This window comes from Euprymna scolopes, chromosome 21 (genome assembly GCF_053919585.1).
Source record: "Euprymna scolopes isolate OS-2025 chromosome 21, ASM5391958v1, whole genome shotgun sequence".
Taxonomy (NCBI): Eukaryota; Metazoa; Mollusca; class Cephalopoda; order Sepiida; family Sepiolidae; genus Euprymna; species Euprymna scolopes.
In genome coordinates this window covers 123,696,305-123,720,113 of record NC_136502.1, presented here as the reverse complement: position 1 = coordinate 123,720,113, position 23,809 = coordinate 123,696,305, and the positions used below count along the sequence as shown (strand labels likewise).

At 36.0% G+C, this 23,809-nt stretch overlaps 1 protein-coding gene across 2 annotated transcripts in view; it reads right to left on the bottom strand.

The window, feature by feature from the left end:
- Positions 1–463: 463 nt before the first annotated feature.
- Positions 464–23,809, bottom strand: part of LOC145242696 (soma ferritin-like) — a 71,838-nt gene continuing 48,492 nt past the window's right edge. Inside the window, exons 7-8 of one of the 2 annotated variants that reach the window (XM_080105828.1) lie at positions 17,921–18,013; positions 464–851 (exon numbers count right to left, since the gene is read on the bottom strand). In XM_080105828.1, the coding sequence (XP_079961954.1) occupies positions 594–851; positions 17,921–18,013 (351 nt within the window). In that variant the 3' untranslated portion in view covers positions 464–593. Of the gene's footprint in view, positions 852–2,229; positions 2,540–17,920; positions 18,014–23,809 lie in introns of those variants that run through there. The other variant, XM_080105827.1, reaches the window with a different exon arrangement.

Sequence of the window (23,809 nt, the reverse complement as noted above, 5' to 3'; positions counted from 1 at the left end):
TATATATATATATATATGTATGTATGTATATATATATATATATATATATGTATGTATGTATAAGAAGGATTACATTAGTATAAATGCGCATCCGTTTAATTTGTTTCAGTGAGTAAGGGAACATATCACCACTCTAACAGTTTTCCTAGCCAGAAAAATTATTTTCAGAGAAAACTAAACCGAAATCAATACATTCTCTCAATCATCTCAGTACTTATTCACATTTAATTTAAAATACCAGTTAATCTGTAGAATGGAGTGAGCTTTGTGGAAATACCACAATTAATCAATCAAGTTAATCACGAAACTGATATTTCAAAAAGATATGAATACGTTTAAAGTCAATGATTGTTCGTAAGTTTTAAGGATTAATGTACGGTAATATGAAATAACCATGATCAAAGTGTGTTTCCAGCAATTAAAATCACAAATTATGTTCAACTCGAGAAAAGACTAGAAGTTGAAATAGTTCATATTCTTTAATGGTTTCGAAAAAAAAAAAAAAAAAAAAAAGAAGCGATTATTAAAATCGGAATTGATTTATTTAGTCATCTTTTCAAGTCGTAAAATCGGAATTCTTCTTTAGTTTTATTTTATCCGATGTAAAGCGAATCGTAATTTTCAGCTTGTCGGTCCCACTGATAATGGCTGGCGACATCCGCGTTGCTCGCGCGTTTTTGGTTCATCAGAAACGTATTCTGGACATACTCGCCAAGCACCCGATCGATGACATACTGACCAACGGCGTATCCGCTATCGGAAAACTTCTCCAATTGACCAATGAAAGAACCGAGTCGTTTTATTGTGTTAATCTGTTCGTCCAAATATTCGTGTTCGATGTAATGACTCAACTGAAAAAGAAACAAACGTTATTATGAATTAAAAAATCAAATACGACGTTCGTATAAATCGATATGCGATAACTTAATGGATCGGTTGATTCCGATGTCGTCGTTGATTTCTTTTAAGGACCAGGTTCTCAACTAAAGGATCTTAGAATATTGTCAACATCGTGGATGAATGTGGTTTATACTCTGAAAACAACAAAAAGTTAACATAAAAACTACTTGTTACTCATTGTCGATATTAAATATTTCAATCGTTTTTATTATCTATTATTTATAATTAACGGTTTTCATTGTTAAACGGTAAATGTTAAATTCTATACTAGGTTTTCTACTTAGTAATTGATTGTCTCCCAGCATATATGATTCTTCTTTGAGTCGTCTTACTTTCCACCGTTTTTCTTTGTCCATAGTTTTACTTCGCCCCATGATGGTAAATGGCTTCCCTTTTCCCTTCAGATATGGTCAGCCATACCGAACTTTTCAATCTCTCGACGTATTAAGGTTTTTCCATGTTCTTCTAAACGTAATTTTTTGTAGACGACATGTCTCAGCTTTGCATGGTTGTGTACATCTACATTGGATCTCATATACACAGTTTCTAATCATTATCTTTTTCTGTCGGGGGCTTAACTCGTATAAGCGGTTTCTGGAGAGTTGAATTGCCTTTGAATAATTTCCTGATGTCATATGGATTGCATATTCGTTGAAGTTTTTCTGAAACGACCTTCATAAATCTGCTATACAAACTGTGATGAGTTCATGCGTGGTGCCTTTTGATGTCTGATCCACACTTTTGGGATCTGATGTGATGCTCTCTGGATTGTTGTTTCGGTGAAGGGTTTCGCTTAAACTGTTCATCTCCTCTTGATATGCATTGCTGTTACTACATATTGCTTTTTGTCTGTTATTGCAAGCAACGGACGATACGTTTCTTTACATTATATGGATGGTGGAACTTAAAGTTTAGGTACTGTCCAGTGAAAGTCATGGCTGATGGAACGAGGGCATGCTACTCTCGTGAAAAAAAAAAAATAAATAAAATAAAGAGTTCTATATATATTGGTTAATTAGATGGATAGATAGATCGATTGGTTTTGTCTCTTGTTCATCAAACGGCTGTAACACTACTTTTAAAATAACATTTAATTCGTAGAAGAGGGGGGTGTTTTAAGAATCACAACAATTATTAAGTCAACGTTAACTCACAAAGGAGCCTAAAATGTTGATGCGATATAAATCCTTTTCTCTTATACGATGATGGTAAATTTATTGAATTAATATGTTCGTTCCAATAAAATAACAGACGGGCTGTTACAATATAAAAAAATGTTGAAATAATTTATGATCCATATTTTTTTATAAAAAAAAAAGGAAGAAACAGTTTTCTATGAAGCAGTGAGTTTTATTATTTTTATTATTCAGGTTTTTATATTTTATGGAGCGTAAAGCGAATCGTAATTTTCAGCTTGTCGGTCCCACTGGTAATGGCTGGCGACATCCGCTTTGCTCGCGCGTTTTTGGTTCATCAGGAACGTTCTCTGGACATACTCGCCAAGCACCCGATCGATGACATACTGACCAACGGCGTATCCGCTATCGGAAAACTTCTCCAATTGACCGATGAAAGAACCGAGTCGCTTTATTGTGTTAATCTGTTCGTCCAAATATTCGTGTTCGATGTAATGACTCAACTGAAAAAAGAAATAAACAAACTAAAAATCAAAGGAGTAGATAGGTTCTGTCTATCGCCCGGCATCCATACTCCTTCTTTGTCTATTAGTCAAGCGCAGAGACACTATCTCAGTGATTCGACAGAAACACCCAGCGGTAGATCTTGTTTCCTGGCTAGGGCAACGAACGCCGTTTTTCCCCATTCCCAGCACACTCCACCCCTAAAACTGGACATTTGGGAGTGCTTGAGTATGTTATATGCTTGAGCAATTAGATTGGGCTGACCTTCTTCTAATGGGTTGAGGGTACCGGATTGACAGTTCCTGGCTACTATTCCCGACTGGTAGTACAGGAGCCCTAACTCTTTGGTAGCGCTTAGAGCGGCTGCTCTATCAACAGTTGAATAATATCGGGTTGTTTGTAGTGCCATTACGCGCATGGAAAGGGACCCTGCACTCATCGCCGGTGGGCTTTCCTGAGGCCACAATCCTAATTGGAGAAAGGTCAGCTGATAGTCTACTTGTGATGCATGTCTGATGCTCTGCATAACCTCTTGTTTAGCTCCCCCTTACCTAAACCGAAACTGTTTAAAAAAAAATATAACGACAGTACAATCTAAAAAAAAGCTTAAACCAGGCTTAGGGACAAACAAATTCAACTTGCCTCCTCCCTTGAGGCTTGCATTCACAAATATCCGTGGGCTTAGAACTAATTTAGCTGATGTTGAAGCATTTCTCTTAACAAATACTCCGGATATCTTAGCACTAAGTGAGACTAACCTACACTCCTCCATACGCTCTAACCACTTTAACATGCCTGGATATCTCCCACTCTGCCGTAAGGACTCTGACAGATACATGCACGGACTTGGAGTTTTCATTCGTAATACCCTACCCCTGACTAGAGAAACAAACCTAGAAACAGATGATCAAGCCTTTATGTGCTTTAGTCTAAACATGCAACACAATATTACCTACTTTTATTTTCTCTACCGCTCTCCCTCGACTCAGGACTGCACCATAATAAACAAAGTCTCTGACAGCATAGACACGGCACTGTCCCTCGACACTAGCACACAAATACATGTATTTGGTGACTTTAATGTCCACCACAAAAACTGGCTTGGATTCTCTACTTACACAGATGCAGCGGGCAGCACAACTCATAGCTTCACTATATCTCACTCCCTATCACAAATTGTTACGTTTCCAACCCATTTCCCTGACCAGGAAGAACAACACGCATCACTTCTAGATCTGTTTTTGACCACAGTTCCCGATGACTGCATAACGAAGGCCCACAGCCCACTCGGGAACGCTGATCATGCAGTGATACTGGTTGAAATCGCCCTAAACTCTAGAACCAAAACTGAAGAGCCAGTGCTCAAAACAACGAGATATTATAAAAAGGCTGACTGGGAAGCCATCAGGGAACAAATCAGAGATGCCCCATGGAGAAATATTTTTCTCTCCCTGCTGAACAGTGTGCAAACGAGACCACTGACTGGTTCAAAACTGCAATCTAAGCGCATGTTCCCATGCGGAAATTTTATAGTAAGCACCACTCTCCCCAATGGTTTACTTCGACTTGCGTAACTGCCATTGCTCAAAAGCAGCATGCATACCGTAGATTTAACCAACATAAGTCCAGTTCAAACAGACTGAAGTATATAGAAGCTAGAAATAACGTTAAGAAAGAAATAGCGACAGCTAAGAGAGAGTTTACGGAAACCACTAAAAAGCGCATCGAAGCACAAAAACTAGGAACTTGAGACTTCTGGAAAATCTACAACAGTGTAGTAAATAATGGGCAATCAACAATTCCCCCACTAACCAACAATCACGAGGTTGTCTCCTCAGCAACCGACAAGGCTAACATGCTTGCCAGTCGGTTTGCCTCAAACTCCACACTGGACACTTCCAACCACCCCCTACCTGACTTTCCTATGTGGACAGACGCCACACTAAACGATCTGAAAACCACCCCTGCTCAGGTGCATGCTATCATAAAAAACATTGACACTTCAAAAGCATGTGGACCCGATCTTATCCCAGCTGTGCTATTAAAAAAGTGCTCAGCCGATGTAGCTCCAGTTCTCTCCAAACTCTACAACAAATGCCTTAATGAAGCTTGCTTTCTGGGCTGTTGGAAAACTGCTTCTGTTGTACCAGTATTCAAGAATTTTGGCGAAAGGACTGACCCATCAAATTATCGCCCCATTAGCCTCCTCCCATTTTTTGCCAAAATATTTGAAACCTTAATTAACCATGCTCTAGTCCATCACCTTACAGATGCTAAACTTCTGACTGACAAACAATATGGATTAAGACAAGCCCGTTCCACAGCAGACATCCTAACTGTAATCTCTGAAGTATATACCATTCACTGGACAAAGCGGGGGAGGGCAGAGCGGTAGCTCTAGATATATCTAAGCCTTTTGACAGGGCATGGCATGAGGGTCTCCTTAGGAAAATTAGATCATACGGTATCACTGGTAGAATACTTAACATAATTAAATCCTTCTTAGATAAGAGAAAAATCCAGGTTGTCCTCGACGGTCGTACATCTAAACAATATTATATAAATGCGGGGGTGCCCCAGGGTTCTATCCTTGGACCTCTATTGTTCCTGATATTCATAAATGACCTCCCCGACAAAATTGCCTCTGAGATGGGTATATATGCTGATGACACTACACTCTATGGCAGGCATAACAGGAAGACGAATGAACACATTTCTAAAGAAATGGCAGAAACATTAGAGGAAGACCTCTAATCCGTGGTGGAATAGGGACAAAAGTGGTTGGTCACGTTCAATGCTGCCAAGACTAAACTAGTTTCATTCAATAATTACAAGAAACACTCTCTACCACCTATAGCAATGGCCAATGACTCTTTATCTGAGAGTACATCTTTCAAACTCCTTGGCCTAACGTTCACAGGAAACAAGAGTTGGAACAATTACATTGAAGGCATTGCCAGGGCCACTGCAAGAAAGGTGGGCTCTCTCTACCGTGCTAGACAACTACTAACACCCGAAAGTATCCTGTACCTCTATAAGGCCACCATTCGCCCATGTATGGAGTATTGCTGTCACATCTGGGCTGGTGCATCTGCTACTAGTCTCTCGCTCCTTGACAAGGTTCAAAAGAGAGTCACAAACCTGATAGGCCCTAAACTGTCATCTAAGCTTCAGCCTCTGTCCCATCGACGAAATGTTGCATCCCTCTGCCTTTTTTACAAGTATTTTAGTGGTGAATGCTCTGACGAACTGCAATCACTTGTGCCCCCACAACATGAGCACCCTCAACAAACCCGACAGGCTGCTAAATCCCACCCCCACACTGTAGAGATCCCTAGATGTAAAAGATCTTTTTACTCCAATAGTTTCTTCCCCAGAATCGCTAGACTCTGGAATTCCATTCCAGGTCCCTGCTTCCCCAACAGTACTGACGTGTAGAAGTTCAAGTGTAACGTGAACCATCTTGCTGCCCAAATCCCTACATAGTACCCCAGTAGTTGTTGCCCCTGATAGTAGCCCTCTACACCAAAGTGGCAATTTGCCTTGTTTGGGGTGAAAATGTAATAAAAAAAAAAAAAATTCAACATTCGTATGAATCGATATGCAATGACTTTTTGGATCGATTGATTCTTATTTTTTAATTACATTTGCACCCCAAACAAAGAACGGTGCTACTTAGATGTAGGGGCGACTATGGGGGACATATGTTGCCGGGGTAATATGTAGGGAGTTGAGCACCAAGACTGATTCTGTTGTCGACGTTGGTTTCATTTAAGGATACGGTTCTCAACTGAGGGATCTTAGGATATATATTGTGCTATGAACCAGGAAGACTAAACTATTAGTCAGTCTAGGCATCTGGTTTCCTACTGCATTCCGTACCAGCAAACATGGCACCAACTAGTCTTTTAAAATTGTCATAAGGTGAATCTAGAAGACATGCTGGATTTCGTTTTGAAGAACGATTCTGTTGCCATTTACGTTTCTTTTACTAGATGAAGCACATGTGAATGTCTTAAATAGTAATCGATTGCCGTTGAAAAGAGCACAAATCCTACAGCTCAAAATACACCAGTTGTCCGCGGATTAATGACTATCCACTTATTTAGTGTTTCCTTTTTAAAATTAAATATGTTTTTAACTCTTTTTCAAAATTTGTTTTTGCATGTTTTATTAACTAATTGTTCTTACACGTCGCTGACTGTGTTCAAAAACAACCTACAGAAAATGGACTCTGATTTATATGATATGATTTGAATGATAGGTTATGAAAACGAAGGGTTGTAAATAGATGGCTTCGAATTTGGGGGTATCAAAACCAAAGCAAAATATGATGAAAGTAAAAATAAAATAGATAAACCCCATAATTTATTATACCATACCTGTTCACACTGAAACACTTATCACAATATTCTGTGGATCTATATTAAAAAACCTTGTTAAACTTTGTGACATATTTCTATTCTATGGAGGTCAGGCGCAAACGAACACCCCATAATTTTATTATACCATATTTCTTCAAACTGAAACATAATTATCAAAGTATACTTACGCAGATAGATATGAAAAGTCTTTATTAAAGTTTGTGCCTATTTTCATTCTATGGAGACCAAGCACGAACGCAGACCCCACAATTTTATTATACCATCCCTATTTAAGTTAAAACATACTTATCAAAGTATTATTATGTACATCTATATCAAAAACACTTGTAAACGTTTTTTTTTAATTTTTAAATTTTTTATCTCCATACTTTGTGGACCAGGCGCGTACACAGACGCCACAATTTTAATGAATCATCATTATTCCAGATCAAACATACCCATTCCTGTGTCTCGATACATCTTCTATCATTATATGTGATCAGTTTTCTATAATAGTCAACCATATAGGAGCCTATTCATGACCAGACACACACACAGACGTTCAGCTTTATATTATATATATATATTTCTTTTTTCAAAAGACAAGTTGGTGCCATGTTTGCTGGTACGGAATGCACGGTAGAAAGTATTCGAGGCAAAACAGAGTTGTTGAACGGAACTTTATTTGGAGCTATTGTTGGTGGCGTACTCGGCCTTCGAGCTGGACTCCAGGCGGGTGTGTTTGGTCGTGGCCTTCGTTATAAAGATGGCCGACCAGCTGAAAAAATGACGTCATCGCCGAGGTCCCAACAAGCAAGATATGTGGAACTCTTAGACTGTCAATAATGAACAGTAATTTTTACAGACAGCGTTACAAAACTTCAAAATTGGATTGAAATAAAGAAAGAACACGATGATTTATACTGAAACTCATCTAATATTAATAATAAAAAAATAATAAAACACAAGTTGTTTGTTTAAGTATTATAAGCAATTGAATATTTTGTTGTATTATAGATTTTAAAGATTAGAATGCGTTCTTTAATTACTTATAAATTACATTTTTAAAAAGTGAAGGAACACGATTTGATTTGTAGTAAACTTGAAGTTTATTTAATATAATTAAATGAAAATTATGCATGTAAGATTATGAATATTTGAAGCAGAACACAAGCAAAACATTTGAAATATTAAAATTAAACTATTTTTTTAATCAAATGAACAATATTTTTTAAATCAAAATGAATGTTTTTTTAATCAAAAGGAATATTTTTTAATCAAAATGAACAATATTTTTTTTTAAATCAAAATGAATATTTTTTAATCAAAATGAACAATATTTTTTTAAAATCAAAATGAATATTTTTTAATCAAAATGAACCACAATATTTTTAAATGCAAATGAACCACAATATTTTTTCAAAATCAAAAACAATATTTTTAATAAATTCATGAAATATTGCACAGTAAAAAAATAATTAACCTAAAGAAAAAATCATGTTTCTTATTTAAGATTATTTCACCACATAACAAAAATAACATGCAAAATCATTTTTTTATATCCATATTTTCAGTTTGTTAAAATACGTGGGTTTGTATTACTGTAAACATAGATTCGAAAAAGTTGTCAAAAAACAAATAAATGTTATCAAAGGCAAGATAAGTTACTTTTCTACCAAACTGGACATATTTTTCGTGTTTTTATTCAATGTAACATGTTTATTCAGTTCGAAAACCATACAGTGTTTACCGATGTATTGGAAAATTGGGTTTGTATTACTGTACACATAGATTCGAAAACGTTGTCAAAAAACAAATATATAATAAATAAATGTTATCAAAGGCAAGATAAATTACTTTTCTACCAAACTGGATATAATTTTCGTGTTTTTATTCAATTTAACATGTTTATTCAGCTCAAAAAGCATACAGTGTTTACCGATGTATTGGAAAATTTAAAATGGCGGCCGACTCTCTCTTTAACACGGTAAGTTCGTGGAAAGGTGTTATAAATAATAAACTAGACAAAATACTATTAAAAAACCACCGAATATATATCAAGTTATGTCACGGTAACTTATATTGAGCAAATTTCTAAGAGTATTTTGTCTAGTTTATTATTTATTACACCTTTTTCCGAACTTACCGTGTTAAAGAGAGAGTCGGCCGCCATTTTAAATTTTCCAATACATCGGTAAACACTGTATGTTTTTCGAGCTGAATAAATATGTTACATTGAATAAAAACACAAAAAATATATCCAGTTAGGTAGAAAAGTAACTTATCTTGCCTTTGATAACATTTATTTGTTATATATTAGGTTTTTGACAACTTTTTCGAATCTATGTGTACAGTAATACAAACCCGGAAATTTCAAGATGGCGTCTGACTCCCTCTTTAACACGGTAAGTTTGGGAAAAGGTGTTATAAATAAAAAACTGGTTAAAATACTGTAAAAAAACTCGCTCAATATATGTTACCGTGACATAGCTTGACATATATTTTTTCTAGTTTTTTTATTTATAACACCTTGTTTTTGGAGCTGAATAAACATGTTACATTGAATAAAAACACGAAAAATATATCTAGTTTGGTAGAAAAGTAACTTATCTTGCCTTTGGTAACATTTATTTGTCATATATTTGTTTTTTGACAACTTTTTCGAATCTGTGTACAGTAATACAAACCCGAAATGAACGCGCGTTTTTTTTTTATTTTTTACTTTTAAGTTTCATATATATATATATATATATATATATATATATATATATATATATATATATATATATATATATATATATATATATATATATATAAGTATTTTTAAATTTTATCTTTCTAGCTTTAAAAAAAAGTTTAAAAATGTTATCAGCCGGCATAATTTATTTTTAAATATTGAAAATTTCAGGAAAATTAATTTTTGCTAAATTTTTAAAACGTGTCAACAGCTTAAAAAAATCGTCTCTTCAAAAGAGTCGATGTTGTCTCGCATTTTCATTAGTTTTGTATGCTGTAAAAAAATTTTTTGTAATATTAGCAATTTATTTGACGCTTCTTTTGAATGGTAAAAAACTTAGGATGATAATATTGAATTAAATTATAGTTACATCGTGTTAAATACAGGGGGGAGCACGTTAAAACTTACTTTGTTGAATGGAGATATCCACGAGTCACTACCGGTGTTTACCGGTGTAAAGAAGCAACTAATGGACTACCCGTGATGACGTCAGCAGATTAAATTATTTTTGCCCACCGGCCATCTTGTCTTTTAAGACGGTCTTGGTTTGGTGCTGTAAGATTTGCGCTCTTTTCAACGGCAATCGACTATTATTTAAGACATTAACCTGTGCTTAATCTAGTAAAAGATGTGTGTGTGTGTGTGTGTTTTAACATATCAAGACAGAGATAGAACTCAGTGTCATTGCATGCAATAACTCCGTCTATTCAGTGGGTAAGGAAAAATGTTTTGAACTCAAAAGTTTTCTAAGCTGGAATCATTATGTATATATATATATATATATATATATATATATATATATATATATATACATACAGTCCTGGTCAAAATCATAAGGCCACTTAAGAAAGTAAGCGTTTACACATATTATCGAATTTTTAATCAAACAAATGGTTGAAACCATTGTCAAAAGGGAAAATATGATGAAAAAAAATGTAATCTGCTTTATTCGAAACTTTAACCCTGATCTAATAATTATTTTTTAAAAAACAAACATTTTCACCTGGTCAAAATGATAAGACAACTGATAATTTATCTAACAAAAGGCAATTATAAATTACTAAAAAGGGTCTCAATATTTAGTATAGCCTCCATTATTACGAATTACTTCAAAAATTCTCTTTGGCATGCTTGCGACTAAGTTTTTTATCAGTTGCGAAGGAATTTTATCCCATGTACTGAAAACTGAACCAGAAAGTTCCTTTATCGAATCATACTGGGTTCCATCCTTAAACACTTCTTTTGCCATCCATCCCCAAAGATTTTCAATGGGATTGAGGTCCGGAGAACATGCTGGATGATCTAACAATTCTATATTATTTGAAGAAAAGTATTCTCGTGCTTGTCGAGAAGTGTGTATTGCAGCGTTGTCTTGCTGGAAAATCCAATTTCTTCCACACAGATATGGACCTTCAGTCCTGATAGAAGCATTTTCAAGCATTGAAATGTACTTCAATGATGTTTTCCGGCCTTTCACTACTTGCAACTTAGGGTCCCAGCTGACGAGAAAGCACCTCAGATCATTAAAGACCCTCCTCCACTATGCTGAGTTGAAAAAGTCTCTTTGGGCAAATTTTTATCATGCCAATAGTGTTGAAATCCATCTGGACCATCTAGATTAAACTTTTTCTCATCGGAGAAAATGACATTTTCCCACTTCTCTTCATCCCAGTAGAATGGGGACAAAAATGGATGGTCACATTCAATGCTGCTAAGACTAAGCTTGTTTCCTTCAATAACTACAAGAAACCTTCTCTACCACCAATAGCAATGGCCAAGAATACATTGCCTGAAAGTACTTCTTTTAAACTCCTCGGCCTAACGTTTACAGAGAACATGAACTGGAATATATACATTGAGAGTATTGCCAAGGCTGCTGCAAAAAAGGTAGGCTCTCTCTATCGTGCTAGAAAATTACTTACGCCTGAAAGTATCCTGTACCTCTATAAGGCCACCATTCGCCCATGTAAGGAGTATTGTTGTCACACTTGGGCTGGTGCATCTGCTGCTTGTCTCTCGCTCCTGGACAGGGTTCAAAAGAGAGTCACCAACCTGATAGGTCCTGAACTGTCATCTAAGCTTCAGCTTCTGTCCCATTGACGAAATGTTGCATCCCTCTACCTGTTCTGCAAGTACTTTAATGGTGAATGCGCTGACGAACTACAACCACTTGTGCCTCACGTAATTACCCCCGACAAACCCGACAAGCAACTAAGTCCCACCCCTTTACAGTGGAGATCCCTAGGTGTAAGAAAGCCTTTTACTACAATAGCTTCTTCCCAGAACTGCTAGTCTTTGGAACTCCCTTCCGGGACTCTGTTTTCCTAACTGTACTGATATGCAGAAGTTCAAGTGTAATGTCAACAAACATCTTGCTACTCATTTCCCTCCATAATGCCCTGCAAATTATGTTCTCGATAGTAGCCCCCTTCTTCAAAGTGACACTGTGCCTTGTTTGGGGTGAAAATTAAAATAAAAAAATAAATAAAAATCTGTGCTGGTACATCAACCCCCAGTCCCTCTCTTTATCGAATAAGGTCCAAAAAACACGTCTTTGATCTAATAGATTCCGCATTGTCAGCCAAGCTCCACCCACTGTTTCATCGCCTCAATGCTGCATTCCTTTGCCTCTAGCACAAGTACTTAAATTGATTGGGCCTTCTCCTGATGTAAATAACCCTGACTAACCTTAGAAGCAGCAAAATCCCACCCCTTCCCTGAAGATGTCCATAGATGCTGGTAAACTTTCTACTCTAATAGTTTCTTTCCTCGAACAGCTCATGATACAGGTGCTATACAACATACTCAGATATTAAATTGGTAAACTCTAGAATTTATCGTTTAAATAGTTTTTTCAAGTGAATAAACAAAAACTTCATCCAAAGTCTTTAAGTCTTCATACCATCCTTACGTATTTTCGTCACATTAAATACACGGCAAATTTATGAAATAGTTCACATTAAATACACGGCAAATTTATGAAATAGTTCACATTCGATCACTCGAAAAAAAAACAACAAACAAACAAAAAAAAACCCAGATAATTTATATAAAACGCATCAGAATGAAATTGTTTACCAAACATGCATAGATTTGACTTCAAAAGCCCAGAATAGTTAACACTTGAGAATTTATAAACGAAAAACATTTGCAGAACTTGTTTCATTTTTGAAGTGTGTAATCGATTTGTAAGAATTTTTTAAAAGTCGAAAACATTTTACACATCATGTCCACACGTTAGAAACATGCTGATTCGGAAGAGAATTTTATTTGAAGGCATTTCGTGTTGATTATGTATTGTTGGCTTGTTCAAGAATGTTAACTATTCTGTACTTTTAACCTAAGTGCGCTAACAGGGAAATGGGGATAAAAATGGATGGCAACATTAAATGCTGTCAAGACTAAACTTCCTACCTTTAATAATTATTAGAAACTTTCTCACCCAGCAATAGCTATTGCTAATGATATATTGCCTGAAAGTACTTCATTTCAAACTCCTCGGCATCACGGTCACGGGGAATATGAGGTTGGAAAGATATATAGAGGGCATTGCTAAGGCTGCTGCAAAGAAGATGGACTCTCTCTCTCTACTGTGTTAGAAAGTTACTTATGCCTACGAGCATCCTGTATCTTTACAAAGCCACCATTCGCCCATGTATGGAGTATTGTTGTCCCATTTGGGCTGGTGCATCTGCTACTAGTCTTTCGTTCTTAGACAAAGTTAAAAAAAGTGTCGCCAACTTAATAAGTCCCGCATAATCAGCTAGGCTTCAGCCACTTGCATCACTCTGCCTGTTTTACAAGTACTTTTATGATAGATGCTCCGACTAACTACAAATCCTTATCCCCCCCCCCTCGACGTAAATACCCCCGACAAACTCGGCGAGCAGCAAAATCCCACCCCTCCACAGTAGAAATCCCTTAATGTAAGAAAGTCTTCTACTCTAATAGTTTCTTCCCTAAGACTGGTAGACTTTGAAAATGCTTTCCAAATTTCTACTTTCCTGTCTGTACTGAAATGCAGAATTCCAAGTGTAAACAGATATCTTGCTGCTCAACTCCCTACATAGTATTCTTGCAATTATGTCCCAGGTAGTAGCCATCACTACATCAAAGTGGCACTGTGCCTTAATTGGGGTCAAAATGTAATCATAATGAAAAAAAACAGATCGACCAAACTCTTCCATTATCTGGTTTCACACACACACACACACACACACACACACACACACACACACACACACACACACACACAATCTCGGCCTTGACCTTAAGGTCACTTCTAAGATAAAACATGGTTAGATAACACACAACAATCATATTCACAAAACAATATTATTAATGTTCCCGAAATTATTTTTTCCTTTGCGTATTTTGTATCAACGATCAAATCCTTTTTTTTTTTTTTTTTTTTTACACAGTGATCACCTCTTATTAAGGCCTGGAAGCCACTCAGGGATAAGGGTTATTGCAAGTACATTACGTTAGTGTGGAGATTTGATGAAGTGTTTACTTAAGGGGGCGGTTCATTAGGAATTTGTTAACGTTGGACTTGAAGACATCCAAGTTGTAGTCCGGAGGAAAGCAGGCAGATGGAACAGAGTTCCACAGGCGTGCAGTTCTAAGAAAGAAGCTTTGTTCATGGAATCCACGTTTTGATTTAGGCACAGATATAGAGTGGGGGAAATTTTTCACAGTGGATTCAGCTAGACGGGTGTTTTTCGTGAAAGATTGGCGAGGGGGGACCAAAGATTGGAGTTCAGACGAGCACCTGCCATTGAAATAACGATAAAACAAGGATAGGCTCGCAACGAACCAGCAAGGTCATCTGCTAGTACCCCGGGATCGCTCACATAAATAAAAGCTCTAATTCAGCTTTCATTTGCCTCCTTCTGGGACAGTTTTCGTCGATCATAGATGACTGGGTAACAATACTATTCTATCTATATATTTATAAAAATGAGAACGTGTGTGTGTGAAGACACTTCTTAACCTATATACTCAACGAATTTTTAATCTACAGTATTACAATTTGGTATATAGGATATTCAAAGATGCTGAAAACCTTTTAATCCGTTTTTATCTGAAAAAAGGGCTGCTAAGGAGTAAAAATTTTAAAAATGTGGGAGTCATCAGATTTTTATAAGTTTGCTTACTGTTTTATGAATGCGCATACGTGAACAGTTCACCTTACAGATTACTTATGTTAAGAATAAGTAGTTTGAAAACACTTCATGAGGACTGTGTCATGCTGGTGTAATGGTTATCGTCCTTGATTCACCATCTTTAGGTTTTGGTTTCGATCTCTGCTCGAGTATTTTTTTCTTTTTTTTACTTACAAGAAATGAACAGTTTAGAAAAAACATAATACCCGGATGCACATATTTCAGTTTCTGTATGAATTAAAATCTAATATTTATGCATATTTTACGACCGGGCAATGCCAGGCGGCCTGCTAGTAAAGAATAAACAAAAACTTCATTTAAAATCTTTAAGTTTTTATATCCTCCTTACGTATTTTCGTCACATTAAATTTGCGGTAAAATTACGAAACAGTTAACACTCGATCATTCGAAAATAAAAAAAAAACAACATATAATTTATATAAAACGCATCAGAATGAAATTCTCTACTGAACTTCCTTAGATTTCACTTGTACTATTTTTGTGAATGTCAAAAGCACAGAATAGTTAACACTTGAGAATTTATAAACGAAACACATTTGCAGAACTTGTTTCATTTTTGAAGTGTGTAATCGATTTGTAAGAATTTTTTAAAAGTCGAAAACATTTTATACATAATGTCCACACGCTAAAAACATGCTGATTTGGAAGAGAAGTTTATTTGAAGGCATTTCGTGTTGATTATGTATTGTTGGTTTGTGGAAGAACGTTAACTATTCTGTACTTTTAACCTGAGTGCGCTAACAGATTGACTATGAATAGCTGGAAAGAGATTCATGAATTCCTCTGACGATGCTATTTCAAACTTTTAAGTGTGACGGACAAACCGATAGACAATGTGACGGACAAACCGACAGACATATCCTCTTTTTAGCCATGGGATACTTCTCTATTGAATTTGCGTTAGTTTTGTTTGCAAACAAAAACTACTGATGTGTGAAGCAGGTTTACCAGGTAAGAGGTATTAACCCCTGATAGTAAAGCGTGACTCTCCCTTGCTTAAAAACATATTGCCTGACATACTCCTATTTTGGTACTGCCCTGATTTTGAATGTGATGAATCTTTTCAGTCCATGAGCAGTCTGTTGATTACGACAAAATCCCGTAAATAGAAATCTGGGGTAGGGGTTTAAGATCTGGTGAGCCTCTTCATTATGACACTTCCTACTGATGATACGATCACCAAAGTTTCCAGTAAATCATTCCAACGAGTCATATAAAGTGTAGGGCATTCCAGAATAAATGTGTAAATATTTCTACTGGACGATTTGTAAAAAGTTGAATAGTGAATGCAGCTGCATATGGGAACATGTTTACCGGAAAGAACAGTTGGAAATAAGTTATACACCATCCATTATGACTATGGAATTCATACAGGTGCGTACTTAGTAAACAGAGCTATTAAACCTGACATTATTGATATGGGACAAGAAGGAGTGAGTAACAACCTTAGTAGAAGTTCGTGTCTGCAATGAAGCTGATCTAAACAGAGTTTGAAAGAAAATGATAACGAAATATCAAGGTTTCATGTACGACATAAAAAAAAATATTTCTTCACATTTCAGAACAGTACGGAATCTATCAGTTAACTAACCACTTCTCAACATGGCGGCCTCTGATCTCTGCATTCGCTTATGTAAAGTATACAAAAATTAATGGTACATTTTCTTTTAGTGATACTATCGCAAATAACGTGAGATCATCATCATATGAATTAAGCGATTCTATTGTTGGTATTTGATTTCCCCGATATCTTTCTAGTTAGAATTCTTTTTAAAAAGACATCGGGTACTTACAGGAGACACCACTTGAAGGTCGCCAAGTGAAAGCGACTTTGTAGAACGAACTAGATTCGAACTTGAGATATCCAAGTCGTCAGTCTGTCATTAACCATTTGACCAATATCATCTCCAGAGATAAAGCAAAGGCTGTTGGATATTTAAAACAGAAACTTGATGGACAAGTCAATCATGATCTGAAATTTATTTGTACCAAAAGTACCAGAATAGATGTGTAAATATTTCCACTGGACTAACTGTCAAAAGTTGAATATCAAATGCAGTCGTAAGTCCTGAAAACATATACCGGAAAGAACAGTTGGAAACAAGTTATGCACCATCCATTATGACTATGGAATTCATACAGTTGTGTACTTAGTAAACAGAGCTATTAAACCTGACATTATTGATATGGGACAAGAAGGAGTGAGAAGCAACCTTAGTAGAAGACACTGATAAGGAAAAAAAAATATTCACATTTCAGAGTAGAGTGGAATCTACCAGTTAACTAACCACTTCTCAACATGGCAGCCTCTGCTCTCAGAATGCATGTACGTAAATTATTGCGAATCGATACTTTATTCTTAAAAGACAAGCCATACTTCTTTACCTGTCTAAGATCATCCAAGCTTCTTAACGAAAACAAGGTACAACTTGGTATTAATCAACGTTGTAAACCTTGACTTAATATTCAAAAAAACAACATAGAATTCGAAATCCAAATAAGATCCCCTCGACTTGGCCATACATTCGTTCACAAAACGAAAAGTAATGGTACACTTTTTTCTAGTGATATTATCGCAAATAACGTGGCATCATAATCATATTGTATGAATCAGGCGATTCTATTGTTGGCATTGGTTTCCCCGATATCTTTCTAGTTAGAATATTTTCTAAAAAAAATATCGGGTAATTACGGGAGGCACCACTTGCAGGTTGCCAAATGAAAGTGATTTTGTGGAACGATCTGGATTCGAACTTGGGACATCCAAGTCATCAGTCTGTGTCGTTAACCATTTAAACCACATCATCTCTGGAGATAAAGCAAAGGCTGTTGGATATTTAAAACAGAAACTTGATGGACAAGTCAATCATTTGTACCAAAATTGGTTGGGTTTCAGAAATGATCATGAATTTTATTAAAAAGGGGAGGTCACCCTGCATTTCCTCAATAGATATGAATAACATAAAAGGGGAGGTCACCCTGCATTTCCTCAATAGATATGAATAACATAAAAGGGGAGATTACTCTGCATTTCCTCAATATAAAAAAAAATAAATACATGAAATAAAGAAAGGGTAAAAGTTCTACACTTACCTGATGGTCATCATCGTTTATAATTCTTGTTAACATGTCTGTGACTAGTTTCTCTAGAGTAAGAGCATCTTGGAGGGCCCACAATGCAGTTTTCTGAAAAATAAAAAATTCAATGTCACACAATACATATGATATATATGTATATATATATATATATATATATATATATATATATATATATATATATATATATATATATATATCACTTTCTCCCTCTCTCTCTCTCTCTCTCTCTCTCTCTCTCTCTCTCTATATATATATATATATATATATATATATATATATATATATATATATATATATGTATATATAGGGAGAGAGAGGGGTATAAAAACAATTTTGAATACTATATATATGATGATTGCAACGTCTTGTCAGACGAATGCCACTCCCTCAGACACTTAAAGTCCATGAGCCCAAAAATGACTTTTTTTTTAGTCCTACCGGTGAATTCACACGCTCAAGCAGGCATGACACTGACGATGGTCACTGAGATCAATTATTACATGCTTCCAGCATTTCAACATTTCCATCGCCACAGGACCACTTTTATAGACAAATGTCTGAGGGAGTATCTATACACAGATGATGTTACAGAGTCTTAGCTTTGTACGACAATTAATTCTCTCTCTCTCGGTTCAAAATGTTGAGATCCAGCAACAAGCAAGAGCAAGATAGCCAGCAACAAGTTAAACTGCAGACCAGCTTAATGCGGGTACTGGTCTCCCGCTTTATGGTTTTTTAAATCAGAGATTTGCTTCTCCTAGAAAGGTTGCCTTCACCACGGCTTACGGGAGCCCTCTCCACCCCAATACACACATACACACAAACACACACGGTGCTAGTTGGCCGTTGACCCTGAAAAAGGGTTCATTCGCCCTTTGGAAGGTCTTGTTTTTAATCCTTCAGGGAGACTAGCCACCCTCCTCACCAAACAAGTTTTGTGGGGGAACCAGTTTAGTCGCCAGTGACCCGACCATGAGGCAGGTAGTACTGGATTACACGGTACCAGTAGCATATGACATGACATGATCTGACATTATATATATATATATATATATATATATATATAGTCATCCACATACAGTACTGTTTCGCTGTTTCACAGCTCATCAGTGCGGCTAGACAGGCAACTACCTCAAGCCAGGATAGAAACCTGACCGTTTGTACGGCAGTCAAGGCTCCTAACCATTACGCTATTGGCGGCTGCTTAAATATATATATATAAAATCTCTTGACAGAGGTTACCTTTCTATGGCAATTGCTCTTGACATATTTTTTTTGTTTTTGTATAGTTTTAAAGGTTGAAAACTTCCAAGACTATATATATATATTCAGAATTTCAATCAAGCTCAATTTACAATAATGAAGTTTGCTAATATTCCAATCCTATGTGTTTAAGATGAATAATCCGAAGCAGTTAAAATAAAATTAGATCCATCGTCGAAAGGTCCCCGAATAACACGGGATATCAGATACAAATCAAAAACAAGAAAAAGCCAGTTCTGATCCTCCCATCGCCGGGAAACTTTTAGGGAAATTATATATATATATATATATATATATATATATATATATATATATATATATATATATATGATGAAAATAATGGAAATAGTATTCCAACAAAATAGAGAAATAAAAAGGAACAAACCGTATTATGTGTTCATCAACGTTTCGTCTTTCTTCCAGAGGAAGTCTCGAAATAAAGACGAAACGTTGATGAACACATAATACGCCGTAAAAAGGAACCAACCGTATTACGGTTGGTTCCTTTTTATTTCTCTCGCTCTCTCTCTTTCTTTCTCTCATATATATATATATATATATATCTTTCTTTCTCTCATACATAATATATATATATATATATATATATAAGATTGTTGAATTTTTTTATTTATTTTTTTATTAGCGATTAATTTCTTTCTTTTTTCGCTCCCTGAGCTTTTTTTTTTTTTTTTTTATAAGAAAGGAGTTATTTGCCCTTTGTTTACATTTTTCTTCGCCCAAATCTTAGGACGTTTTTACTTTTTTAAAAATCTTTATTTAAATATTAATTATTAATTAATAATTACTACGTGCATAAAAGTAAGTCATCTATATATATTCATGTTTCAGAGTTTACTCCCCATAAGACTATATATATATATATATATATATATATATATATATATATATATATATATATATATATATGAGAGAGAGGTAGAGAGAGATAGAGAGAGAGAGAGAGAGAGAGAGAGATGCATACATACATAATACATATAGGGAGAGGGAGAGAGAGAGAGAGAGAGAGAGAGAGAGAGAGAGAGAGAGAGAGAGTGGGGTATAAGAATTGAATACCTGATAGACATCACCCTCAAGTCTATTCAGTTATTTTCTACAATGAGTTTCCTAACGTATTCAGAACAATTATCAAAATATTATTTTGAAAGTCTTAACAACGCATAGTGTAAAATAAAGCAATCAATATATTATTATATTTGAAATATTTCGAGATAGAATCTCTTCAAAATGAACTGTGAACAGTTTTTTTCTCTCTATTTTTAAATTTAAAAAAATATTTTTTTCCTCTGGGTGTGTTGTTACATTTTTTTTTTCTACAAAGGCATCGCCACTTATCATGGCCAAGAGGCCACTCGAGGATAAGGGTTAAAGAGTGTACAGTAGAAATTGGACAATATAATAATCGTTAGTAATGGAAATTCGGTAAATTTGTTAACTTATATGGAACGGCTCATCAAAAACTTGTTTACATTAGACTTGAAGACAACCATATGGTAGTCAGCTGGAAAGCAGGAAAACGGAAGACAATTCCATAGGCGTGCAGTTCTAAGAAAGAAGCTTTGTTCATGAAATCTATGTTTAGGTTTAAGCACAGGAGTGTGTGAAATTATTGATAGTGTTTTCTGCTAGACGGGTGTTTCTTGTGAAAATTTGGCAAGGGGAGACCGTAGATTTAAGCTCAGTCGAGCACTTGCCATGAAAATAACGATAAAGCAGAGATAAACTCGCAACATCTCTTCTGTGAGAAAGAGGTTGCAGGGAAGAGAAAAGGACATCCCCTATGAGGTTATGAAGTCTATTTTGAACTTTATCAAGGCAGGATAAGTCCTTTCTAACAGTTCCTACCCAGATGTGGCAACAGTACTCCATCCTTGGACGTACCTGGAGTGAAAATATGTTGTCTTTTCTCCAACTGATAGAGAATTGCATCAGCAGTGAGATATCTACTCGATCGATAGAAGGATCCCACAATTTTTCCAGCGGCCTTGGCAACGGATTTAATGTATCTGTTCCATTTCAGATCAGGAGTAAGGGTCAAGCCCAGAAGCTTATTAAAACTTGAGGCCTCTCCAAGACAAGAGCCATTTATTTCAATTGATGCCAGATGGGGATCAGAGCGTTGATGATGTAAAGATAAAAGCTTGGTTTTGGATGCATTAAAAGTAACAAGCCACTCCTTTCCCCATTGTACCACTTACTCAAGATCAGAGGAGAGAGAATCAGAGAGAACTTGGTCGTTTACGGTCTTAGATGTGCTACCATAGATAGTCGTGTCATCAGCATAAATGTCTACGAATGATGTAAGGATGTGATTTGAAAGATCATTAATATAGATCAGGAAGAGAGTTGGGCCCAGGATGGACCCCTGAGGGACTCCAGCATTAATACTGTGAGCTTCTAATTTCTGCCCATCAACCACTACTCTTATGAACCTATCAGAGAGAAATGATTTAATAATTGAGAAGACATTTCCAGCTATACCATAGCTGGAGATCTTGTGAAATAAACCTTTATGCCATATTTTATGAAAGACCTTTGATATGTCAAGAGCAAATGCCATAGAAAGGTAACCTCTGTTGAGAGATTAGCTAATCCTATGAGATATAACTGTAAGCACGTCTGTTGTAGATCTAGCAGAACAGAAACCATATTGTGTGTCACTAAGAAGGTTATTTTTGCTGAGATGTTTGATTATTTTTCTATTTAACACAGATTCCGTCTGCATAACTCCTCAACTTTTTGAGTTAAAAAATAGGAGGCTTTACTTTTGAAATGGCCTTCATATTATAGAACATGCTCCAGACGCCCATGCACAGGCATCATTCATCTCTGGCAAAAATACATTGACGCACAGGAGACTTATTGGCCTGTACTGAGCGGGGGATGAGCGATCATCTGAATTCTTAAATGCAGGGCATACTGATGAGATTTTCAAGGGTACATGGTACAAAATTGGTGCTATTTTCCTCATTGCTTTACAAAGTTTTGATACAAGGTGCCTTCAGTATGATTCCAGACTTTTTCTTGTACAGGTATTTAAAATTGTCGTAAACTCTTGAAAATCCAGTACGTTTTTGCTAGACATCTTATGAGATGATTGATTAAATTTGCTTGATTTTACGTTATTGAAATGGTTATTTAGTAAAGTAAAATTGAATACAGATACTTCATAAGCCTGGAGAAATATTCATAATAAAACGTAGAATTCAAATCCAGATAAGATTCCCATTTAGTCACATAAAGCCAAACAATAACTTTTTTTAATACAGGAAATTTTTTAGCCTAAAAAACAAAATCAAGTAAATGAATTCACTGCATCTCAACCGGAAGCTGACCAAGCTCGGCGATCCATCACCAGCGCTATTGACAGTCAGTCACAATTCCAACAGCAAACACCGTACATCGTCGGATCCAGAATCGGGTCAGTATCTTGCTGAGTAACGTTTTTAGCTGGCCGCCGCACTGCCTCTTCCAGTCTCAAGAAGGAACAGGATCGATAGTTTCTCTGATGAGATCATCTCGTTAACATGATCAGCTCAGCAAAGTAATCTTAACATGATCAGCTCAGCAAAGTAATCTCATAAGAGTTTGTGTGTGTGTGTGTGTGTGTGTGTTTATGTGTGTGTGTGTAGCATAATCACGTTGACACACCAATTTTTGTTTGATCGCCGAAGCAAGAATAAGCCTGGCTAGTATCAGATGGGTGATTATTTCAGGTGTCGGAATTTTATTTTTTATCTACATAGTCGCCTCCAGCAGTTATAGTCGCCTCCAGCAGTTCAAAAGGAGATGGGGGGGGGGGTCGGCGGTCTTGGTTAGCCTGTGGCATTCATGTTACCCCCTCCCTCTCTTTTGGCCCCATTTCGTCCAGCAGTCATACGTACAGAGAGGCCTTTTCAGCTGGCGAATCTTTTTGTCATTTCTCTCTCTCTCTCTTTCTCTTTCTCACCTCCCTCACTCTCTATCCTTTTCGCTTGCAGATAATTTCCATGTGTTCTTGTTAGTGATTAGCTTTTCTGGAAACAGTCCCAGAAATCCGTTTCTTGTGCCTTTTTATAATTAGTTCCGGATAAGATTTCTAGAGTACAAGACTCGTTTTCCGGGCTCTATTGACCATGACGTAAATTCTTTCAACCACTTCACTAAGGATAAAGAGCCTTTATTAAAGCGGTTTGAAATTGGTATACTAACATAATCAGAGAAAAGCAATATTATTTCAGGAGAAGGAAAAAGAAGAAGAAACCTGGCAACCTTTTCTGAGAAAAGGAATTTTATTTCAGACACTCTATACTTTGAAGAAGAAGAAGAAGAAGAAGAAGAAGAAGAAGAAGAAGAAGAAAAGGAATTTTATTTCGGACACTCTATACTTTGGATGAGAGAGAGCTATACTTTTATAAAGAAAAAACTTTAAAAGAACTTGTAATTCTGCCTTGTTTTCTTTCATTGAAAAAAAAAAACCCTTTTGCTGAAAGATTGAATCTAAAGACTTAAAAGAACTATTTTCCGCTTTTTGTGTTTTCTTTTCCTTTATTGGAATTATTAAGAAGCCACTAACGGGGTGCCCTGTTGTAATGGTACCACTTCCGTCTGCATAACTCCTCA